The 9810-nt window shown below is 37.0% G+C and overlaps 1 protein-coding gene and 1 long non-coding RNA gene across 13 annotated transcripts; both read left to right on the top strand.

Moving 5' to 3' along the window:
• The first annotated feature begins 215 nt into the window (after positions 1-215).
• On the top strand, positions 216-3529 carry LOC136475657 (benzoate O-methyltransferase-like). The gene is made up of 3 exons (XM_066473237.1): positions 216-731; positions 2440-2712; positions 2811-3529. The coding sequence occupies exons 1-3, from the start codon at positions 351-353 to the stop codon at positions 3168-3170; spliced, it is 1014 nt and encodes a 337-aa protein (XP_066329334.1). The 5' UTR covers positions 216-350; the 3' UTR covers positions 3171-3529.
• A 2056-nt stretch (positions 3530-5585) lies between these two features.
• Positions 5586-9066, top strand: LOC136475658 (uncharacterized). 12 transcript variants are annotated; one of them, XR_010763244.1, is made up of 8 exons: positions 5586-5890; positions 5977-6115; positions 7158-7291; positions 7553-7616; positions 7860-7997; positions 8187-8350; positions 8483-8572; positions 8687-9066. It is a non-coding gene; the product is annotated as an uncharacterized lncRNA (long non-coding RNA). The 12 variants fall into 12 exon arrangements; XR_010763238.1 differs by having other exon boundaries at positions 7143-7291; XR_010763242.1 differs by having other exon boundaries at positions 7140-7291.
• The last annotated feature ends 744 nt before the right edge of the window (positions 9067-9810 follow it).

Here is a 9810-nt window from a genome sequence, read left to right as displayed (position 1 = left end):
TGTTGATAATGTTATTGTTAATAATTATTGCAACAACAGTTTATTGTCTTCTACGGATTTGAAATGTATATAAAATTAGTCTTTTCTTAAAGCATATAGAACATTGGTTAAGTACATGCTTTGTTTGCAATTGTTGCTATCCCTTGATATTGTCAAATCATATTAATCTTGTGCAATTATCGATGCCAGTTAAGTACCATCCATTGACCTTATCCAACGAATTACCGCAAATATTAAGTTAGTTTCATTGTTCTTCTTACGATGGAAGGATGGGAGACCCATATATCACCCAGTAATTTCGTCTTTGTTGTGAATTCTATTAGGAAATAGTTATTTGTGAGACCAGGCCAATGGTTGAGAATGCCATCAAAGAAGTGTACACAGCTCTTCTCCCCAAAACTATGACTATTGCCGACCTAGGATGCTCTGCAGGACCAAACACATTGCTCTTCATTTCTAGTATTATAAGCATCATTGTTGAACAATGTAAATCTGGTGGAGATGATTCTGTGGAACTTCAATTCTTCTTGAATGACCTTCCCAGCAACGACTTTAACAAACTATTTCGGTCAATTGAGAAGTTCAAAAAGCCAAATACAACGGGTGAAATGGCACATCTACCGCCTTTGTACTATATTATGGGGTTAACAGAATCCTATTACAACAGGCTTTTTCCTCGTGAAAGTGTCCATCTATTTCACTCTTCATACTGTCTTCATTGGCGCTCCCAGGTATTTGGATCAATGATTAAAATTACTTATTTATCAATGTTAATCAGGGGTTTTGCTACGGTACTCTAGTTATGTCCAAAAAGGTAAGAGCTCAAACAGATCACAACCCTTGATTTTTTGATAGACGTAATAATTATGTAATTAAAATAATTAACATACAAGAAAAAAGAGAAAACTATCTAACGTGTGAGCCAGCGATTTACTTCCTTACCTATTTCTCTCTCACATGGAACACCGGATTTACCTAATGCGTTTTTTTTACTTATTTTCTTCATGTGTTGGCAGGGAGTTGTCTAGCTAAACTCAAGGGTAAAAATATGATTGTTCAACTATTCACAAGTTTGCTCACGAGAAATACAACTTATTTATATAAAAAAGTTATAAAAATTGTTTATAATATTGGCATTTACGTTCGAACTTATTTGTTAAATTTAAGATATTATGAGATCTATTAGGTATATAATATTTTTTTACCGAACCATTTGTCAAATTTATATTTGATTATACCATATTAGATCAAACAAATTTACTTGGGCATACCTTGGATTCAAATCCTACGTCCACCACCGTCTACGGTCACATTATTCAATTCATGAAAAAATTACGTATATAACCACATGTGCCATATAGTTGGATATCTTTTGTCGACCTGAAACGAAGAGCATATATGGGGCCTAAAAATATTCTAGTAGTTCTTTTTCATAGATGCTAAAATCAATGCGTATGACAGTTTTATTTATACCCATCATAGCTTTTACATATATAAAATTGAAATTCTTCCTATAATTCTATATTTGAGTTTTCGTTTAGGCTAGTTAGCCCCAATTTTTTCACCAAAAAACTAGGAAAAATCATCTAAATGCATGGTTACAAAATTAGTATTTTTTTCATATGTGGTCAAGTGAAACCCAAATTTCCTTAATAAACGGCAAGCTCAAAATTATGTTTTAAAGCATTGGAAACAAGCTAAAATTTTATGACACATGTCTATTAATTTTAAAATAGAGCCTAATTTTTAGCATGTGCTTTGTTAAGAAAAATTAAATTTTACTTGAGCATGTATGCTAAAAAGATATATGACACAATACTTCCCGAACTATGAATTTTGGATGGTTTTTTTTTGGACTTCTGAGAAACATTTTTTAGGCCAAACAAGTTAACTAAAAACTGAAAACTATCTATAGAATGACTTATAAAAAATCTTACTTTTCTTCTGTGAAGATAAAATTGTATTACAAATGTACGACTTCACCGAGTAATGACTTTTGAATGTTGTTCACTCACGAGAAGATATTGTATATTTTGTTTATTTCACGTATACAAGGTATACTTTTGTAATTAGCATACAAAAGTGAATTTAAAAAAAACTAAAAAGTTCATTACAATTTCACTTTCAATCCACTAAAATATTAGACAATAATGTATGAGATCTTACATCTATTAATAGATCTAATTATGTATGTGATAGATCATTATCTATCACATTGGAGCTAATATATCCAATTACAAGATATTTTGCCTATTTCCTAAAGTTACAAATATAAATATAAAATATATATTTATGTAGTTATCGGCACTTAGATCAACAGTTAATCGTTGATTGGGAGTACTGTAGCAACCCTTAGTTACATATCTTCCATGATGTGTCCATCTTCTTGCAATTCTCTTAACATGTGTATCATAATGTTCTGATATTATATCTATGTAGGGACCTGAGGGACTAGAGGCGTGGAGAAAAACTTATCTAAATGAAGACAACATTTACATTACAAAGACCACGACACCTTTTGTGGTGAAACAATTCCAAAAGCAGTTCCATAAGGACTTCTCCCTCTTCTTGAAGCTGCGCCATGAAGAACTTGTGCATGGAGGGCAAATGGTCCTTATATTTCTTGGGAGGAAGAATGAGGATGTATACAGTGGTGATCTCAATCAACTTTTTGGATTGGTTCCAAGATCGTTACAGTCTCTTGTTTTGAAGGTAGTTGTATATGTAAATTATTGCATTGCTGTATTTTTTTTACTTATTTTCACTTTGTGGAGGAAGTCATGAAGTTAAAAGAATTATGATCATAACAGGGCCTTGTGGACAAGGAAAAGCTACAATCTTTCAATCTACCAGTCTATGAGCCGTCAGTTGGAGAAGTGAAGGAACTAGTCATGCAAAGCCATTTGTTCAACATGGACCTAATTAAACAATTTGAGGCAAACTGGGATCCTTTAGATGATTCTGAAGGTGATAATGTTGAGGATAGTGCCTGCAGTAGCATGAACATTGCTAAGTGCATCAGATCCATACTAAAGTCTTTAATTGTTTGCCATTTTGGAGAAACCATACTTGACGCATGGTTTGCCGAGTTCAGGTGCCTTGTCGCTAAGCACCTTGAAAAGGAGAAGACCAAGTTCACCATCATCGCCATGTCCTTGAAGAAAGAATAATATAGATCCGCATGGGTGCTGTTTATCAAATCTCTTGTACTCAAATACTAAAGAATTATATGTGTGTGTGCACGCATATGTGTGTGTGAGAGAGAGAGAGAGAGAGAATAAAAAAAATCTTACATATTGATCAGGAAACGGCGGCCTGGTGTGTACGTACCCTAAGTTGGCATTAATGCCATGAACAAGTCGTCGGCTATCCTAGTGCTCTGCATCGCAAGTACATGAGCTATGAAGAAGCTATTCGAGATTTCAACTCAAACAGTGTCTCTACTGCTGCAAGTTCTTTCATTACAAAAACAACTCATGCTCCTAGACCAAGTGTGCCTTTGACATGTCTAGCAATTATCGTGTTTTCTGTCCTAGTTTGTGGACGAGGCTTAGCAATTATGGGGCCTGTGACCGCAATCTTTATTAATGTTGTAATGGTATTAGTGACTAAACTGTGGTTGGAACCTTTGTAATGTGTTGCTGAACCAATGTTTATTCCTGTGTTGCTCAACCGATGTGATAGGTGGTGGTAAGTGGTAACTCCACCCTATCTAGTTCATGGGTCACCAGACCGGCAACCATGTAGGGAAACAAAGAATATCTCAAAGTGGTAGTTGGGAGTTAGTTATGTTTGGTCCAACCTTATGCAGCTAAATAATTATGCAGCCTGTTTGGCTGGGGCTGAAACGATCGTATATGATCGTGGATTATTACTGTTGACTGGTTTGGTGTGAGAGAAAAATACTGTTCTGGCTAGAAATTTACGATCGTTTACGACCAAGCGAACAGGCTAATGATCTTTGGAAACCAGACTCTACACACAAATAAAAACAAACACATGCAGTTGCAGTTGTTCAGCCAGACTTTCCCTGGCCTAAGCCGCCTACTTATTCGAACGGGCTAAGCTGGTCCAGATAAACAAACACGTCCAAAATAAGAATAATATACTATGCTCTCTGATGGTGGAAAAGGAAAATGGTTGTATGTGGCATCATTCAACGATAAATTGTTGGTTGGCCATTGGCCGGCCTTCACGAGAAGAGAATGACAGAGTGACGGAGGCACAGATCGACAGAAGTTGGCTTCTCGACGGCTATGGCAGAGCGAGTTCTGCAGGCCCTCTGCACTCGAGGATAGGACACAAGGTGGTGTCGACCATGCACAAAGGTTATGATGCTTTGATGGAGAGCCCTTTCTTTAAACTTAAGCCGTGATTTTTTTTTGTTTCGTGTGTTGCAACGGGAGCCACAGAATATAGAAATTTCTATATATGTCGTAACTTATATAGTTTTAATTGGCTAACGTCAAAATAGTCTACGTTCCACGGGTAAGCAGGAAAATATGTTAACTCATAATATGCAGGAAAATATGTTAAGCTTCAATTACTTAGCACTTCAAAAATTAAAGAAAATATATAAATAGCTTATTCTTTTTCAATGTTTCGCAGACAATATAAGTTATACATTCCATCAAAAAGTAGCTAGCACAGGAACCAGAGGCTTTTTAGTTGCAGTGATAGAGATTCATCAAAACTATATCAAAGAAGAGGGAAAGTGATATGTAGTGCCCTCGATCGAGTAACCAATGTACCCAAGTACTGTTGCAACAAAATGGGTGCTTGCCCAGCTAGCACATGAAAACAGTGTGATTCCGGTTCCTGTTTGGTCAAGAAATTTCCACCATGTTCGCTGGTCGGTGCTAGTGTTGGTTTAGATTGGCTGGTATTAGTTTTTGACTGATTGAATAAGTCTAGCTAAACCCAACGAGCCTACATGGAATGCTTGACGTCGGAGCCCGGTGTTGGTGAGTACAGGGTGTTCCTTTGGAATGCTTTACGTCGGAGCCCGGTGTTGGTGAGTTCGTGGTCACCACTTTTGTGCAGCTCCAACGTCTCGTCCGACACATGTCCATTCGAGGCCTTGGCATCTTTCTTGCATTGCAATGGTAGCCACCAACCTTGCTCGTTTGATGCCTCAGTGGCCAGCCGCTCCATCTTCACTTGCCCTTGATTAGTTGACGAAAATTTTTAGGAAATAGTATTATAGCATTTTCATTGTTATTTGATAATTAGTGTTTAATCATAATCTAATTAGGCTTAAAAGATTTATCTCGTGAATTTTATTTAAACTGTGTAATTAATTTTATTTTTTATTTATATTTAATATTTTATACATGCGTTCAAATATTCGATGTAATAGAGAATCTTAAAAAATTTGAAGTGTAACTAAACGGTTCTCGAGTCCCGACGAGCTACGAGATTCTGGAGAAAGTTAAATCTGCTCACAAGAGCACATGCCCTTACACATGCAGCCGTTGGATGCATCACCTCGTGATACGTGCCACTTTACTCCAGCTCCAATACAAATGAAATAAATTTCAAACACACTGCGACATACGTACGTATGTTCCACACGCATTATTGGAGCTGAGCGATGCGACCTGGGCTGGTCTTATCTCTCCTCTCTGCATTTGTTTTTTATTTCTTTTTTGTTTCTCCGCCGCCGTGTCGGCCGCCTCCAGCTCGCCGGCACGCCATAGCAGCCACCTCCAGCTCGCAGCCAAGTCGCATTCGTCCCTCTACCTCACTGCGTCGCAGCATCAGCACAGGGCGGCGCGCCGGCGGTGACCTAGGGCAGCCGCTCCGCCGCACCGGTGGCAGGAGAGGCAAGCCCGATGGAGCAAAGGTGCGGCGAACATCTAACATTGGGTCCTCGTCGTTGACTATCATGGTCCGTCCGCCCAATCCTATTCCTCTCCCTTTCTTTTCGAACCAAATCGCAAGTTCACATCTCTTCTCCCTCTCATCTAATCGCAGGCTGCCGCTACCATGATAGCTTTACGGTCGCCGCTGCCGCCGGATTCATTGTCCCTACTAGATGCCACTGGGTTACTCTACTGCTGGTGTTGTTGCTAAATCCCTTTTCACTACTGCTCTCGCCCAGATCCGCTCACAGGTACTGGGTTTGTTCAAAATTCGATTTCTCTTTGACTTTGCATTTTCTTGATTCAGATGTTTTGAGAGTTTGTGTTTTTTGTTCCAAAATTTCTGTCCTATTTGTGTCATGCTCGTACACTTAGAATGAATCATCTGTTGGTGCTCTGTTATTTCTTCAGTAAGGCCTCGTCAAGAGCCTTTACGTGGTATGATTTATCCAATAGCTTCCCTGTTGTACCATTTGTTTTGTTCTCCTTTTTGCTTCGCTGCTTATAGTTGCAGCTGCATTAATACTGATATCTATAATATAAATCAGGTGCAGCATCTTGCTTGCTTGGTAAAAAAAATGATGCCTTTGCAAATTGATGTGGTAAAAAAATGTTTTAGCTGATCATAGTCTTGTGTTCAACTCACGTTGTATAAGCAACTTAATGGGTCCTAGAATAAAAAGAGAATCAAACCCTCACAGAAGTGTTACCAGCTTTGGCGAAAACTACCCCGGCGAACTTTCAGCCTCTTTCTGTTGTCTCCAACCTGACTTGCTTCCACCTCTCTCTGTCAGGAAAAAGAAGGCTTCAATCAAAATATGTGTATCAGTTGAGGGTCAACGTGTACCTCACTATACTAATTTCTGGAAAGATCGTTAAAGTGAGACACAACTAGAGCTTAGTACCAACTATACAAAAATTGTCCTAAAGCAAGAAACAATGTTTTCCTGGCGTGGGAGAGATTGAGCTCTAACCAAAATTCAGCCTGATATTGTCTAGTATTCCACAACTAGACTGTACATCAGTTCCAGCGTGGAGACAACTGGCTAGGCAAGCTAATAGTCAAACGTTCCTTGTGAATTTGAATTGAACTAGATCATAACAGACAAGGCAGAGAGCTGCCAGCCATGCATTTTTTTTAAAAAAAAATGAATGCATTTTGAGATGTTTCATTCAAATGGGATGGTAAAACCTATCCGGCTAATGGTTTACCAACATGCAAATTATGTACTACTTATTTAATGAAATTCAATTGTGTTAATAATATATATTCAGCAGTAAATTTATGAGCAGTATATACGGAGTATGTATGTTCACCAGTTTTAGCAAGGACTACTCCGGCGATGAATCTGATGTTATTCCTGAGAACCAGTCATTTGAGCAATAGCAGGCGAATACTCTTCTTGGGAAGATGATACATGTCCAAGGTTAGTGTTTTAAAAAAATTTCATGGAATACTTGATCCTGCAACTTTGATTTTGCCATTGATTATTTTACTTTATTGCACAATATCATGTGAAAATAATCTAGATTTATGCTTCCTGAGGCTTAGATTTTTCCATTTTTAGTTCTTTGGATTAAATTGTTGAAAAATGAGGTGGCAAACAATGTGTTATCTCACTGTCATTGTGTTCCATATCTCAAATAAAAAGTACTAATATTTAAAAAGTGTTTGTAACTTGATGGAGGCTATGAAGATCCTCTGCTTACACTGATGAGAAGGAGACTGTTCATGCTGGAATAGTTGTAAAAGTAAGTTCAATGGTACTGTTTTGTTGCCTGCTTTGAGAACTCGTTAATGTGTCCTTGAATAAAATGAAAATATTTTGAGTTTGAATTCTATTGGATAGAAAGTTCTGATTTTTCTGTTAAAATACCATTTCACTTCCCTTTGTCTTTTTGTCGTACTGCAATGCAATCAATAAATACTATTGTGTTCTCAGCTTTATAGATTATTACCCTTGCAAAGAGCATAAAACAATTATATGTTGCCAGTGCAGGGTGAGGAAGGTTTGCTTTCAATGACAACCAAGGGAAGAAGATCAACTTATGCATCAAAAGGACTTCCTGTTAATGTTAAGTTGTTCAGGCTTTGGGACACCAAACAGCATAAATCCCTCGGAGACTTATATGGTACAAAAATGAATGCATGTGACTCCTTTTACTAGTTATATGGTACAGAACTAGTTTTCTACTTCAGATTTTTCATGTACCTTGGCAGTTCATTCACATAAACAGGATTTGCCCTGTACATAAGTTAGGAATATATCAATTTTTTGAACTGATTTTAGTCTCATGAGGTTATTTCTGTTATCTTTTCAGGTATTCTTGGAGAAAGCTTCAGTGAAAGCCCAGGAAAGCTTACTTATGTAATGAGTTACATTTTCATTCAGGTTCGATTAGGTTGGCATGACACTGGTGCCTATGAGAAGAACATTACTTAGTGGCCCAAGTGCGGTGGAGCTAATGGTAGCTTGAGATTCGAAGTGAGTTAAAACAGGGAGCTTCTTGTTAAGTTATATCATTAAAATCGCTCTAGCTTACTGATTGAGTCATTCATAAATTGCTTCTTTGTTAATGATGAGCCTGACTGGTTGTTCTGGTTTCTTTCATTTCAGGAAGCAGGTGGCTCCAAAATTTCCATGATCTATGGAAGTGTTGATGTTATTGTCATGACCTTGCATCGACACAACATTATTATCATCAAAGTGTGCATGCTGCTGTGCTTTTCCTTGTCAATTAGGCTGTTTTGTTCTAGTTCATTCATCACAAACTTTAAAAGTATCGATAAGATGTCCTGAAGCTTTATTTTTCTTTCACAGGCTTTACCGGTTGAAAACATGGTGCTAGAGAGTGTGCCGTGAGTGTACATCAGAACGTCTTGTGGATGCCAGAATGAATGCTTACTACAAAATTACTTCTTGTGCTTGTCTTGGTCTCTACAAAATTTCATGTAAATCTTGACGGCTCCTAAGTTATAGCAGCGAACTCTATTGGTGGAGGATCCAGCCTTCGACAGTGGAAGGATTAGTGTTGCTCGTGTTTGATATATAATTGAATTGTGTCGGGTTCCGATGGATGTAAAAACTATTGGATTTGAGAATTATGTCGCTAGTAGATAGATAGGATATTTTAGTGTATTGTTCATGACGTTTTGGTGAAATAGACAAAAATTCTTTAACATGTGCATATATATGTGCAATTTTCTTTTTTGCAACAAATTTGAGGCATTTTATAGAAAAAGAAGAGGTGCAAGTCCTATTTGTCTGAATTAAAAAATATATGTATTTCAGTTCTTCTATAGCATGGAGCTCTTGTGCTTGGATTGTATGTCCTCCATTTTTTAGAGAACTTATGAGCTTTGATAACTTGAGAAATTAAATTAAGAACAAGGAAAAACAAGGTGGTAAGGGTAATATGGTAAACATAATTATAACTGATAACAATACGTAGATTAAATAAAATTATCCAAAAGTGTTGACTATTTAATTGATAATAACAATTTACATATGAATTGAGAAAAAAAAATTATAGAAATATTAGCAGTTGGCATGAGTGATAGCTAAGATGCTACAAATTACTACACAATTGTGGATTAATAGAAGTGGTGAACTAATAAAGTTAATATCATGGGTAGATGGGTAATATCAAATTATTGACAAAATGCATCTACAACAGGTATAGAGGCAATAAGTACATAGGCACGTGGCGAGGGGTTAAATTCAAGTAAATATTTATGCATCATAAAAATACATTAATACAATGGCGTAAAGCAACTTAAGACAACATACTCTCTATGTTCCAAAAATAATGCAATTTTGTGTACCAATCTGGATAACTACTTATCCAAATTCATACTTTGTGCATAAAGTAGGAAGCAACAAGGTGCTAGGCATATCTTTAGAAAAATGGGGTAAAGTATATAATAACTCAGCAACACTAGAAT

The sequence above is a fragment of the Miscanthus floridulus genome, chromosome 8 (assembly GCF_019320115.1).
Source record: "Miscanthus floridulus cultivar M001 chromosome 8, ASM1932011v1, whole genome shotgun sequence".
Classification (NCBI taxonomy): domain Eukaryota; kingdom Viridiplantae; phylum Streptophyta; class Magnoliopsida; order Poales; family Poaceae; genus Miscanthus; species Miscanthus floridulus.
Note: the sequence above shows the minus strand (reverse complement) of the source record. Positions and strands in the feature narration are given on the sequence as shown.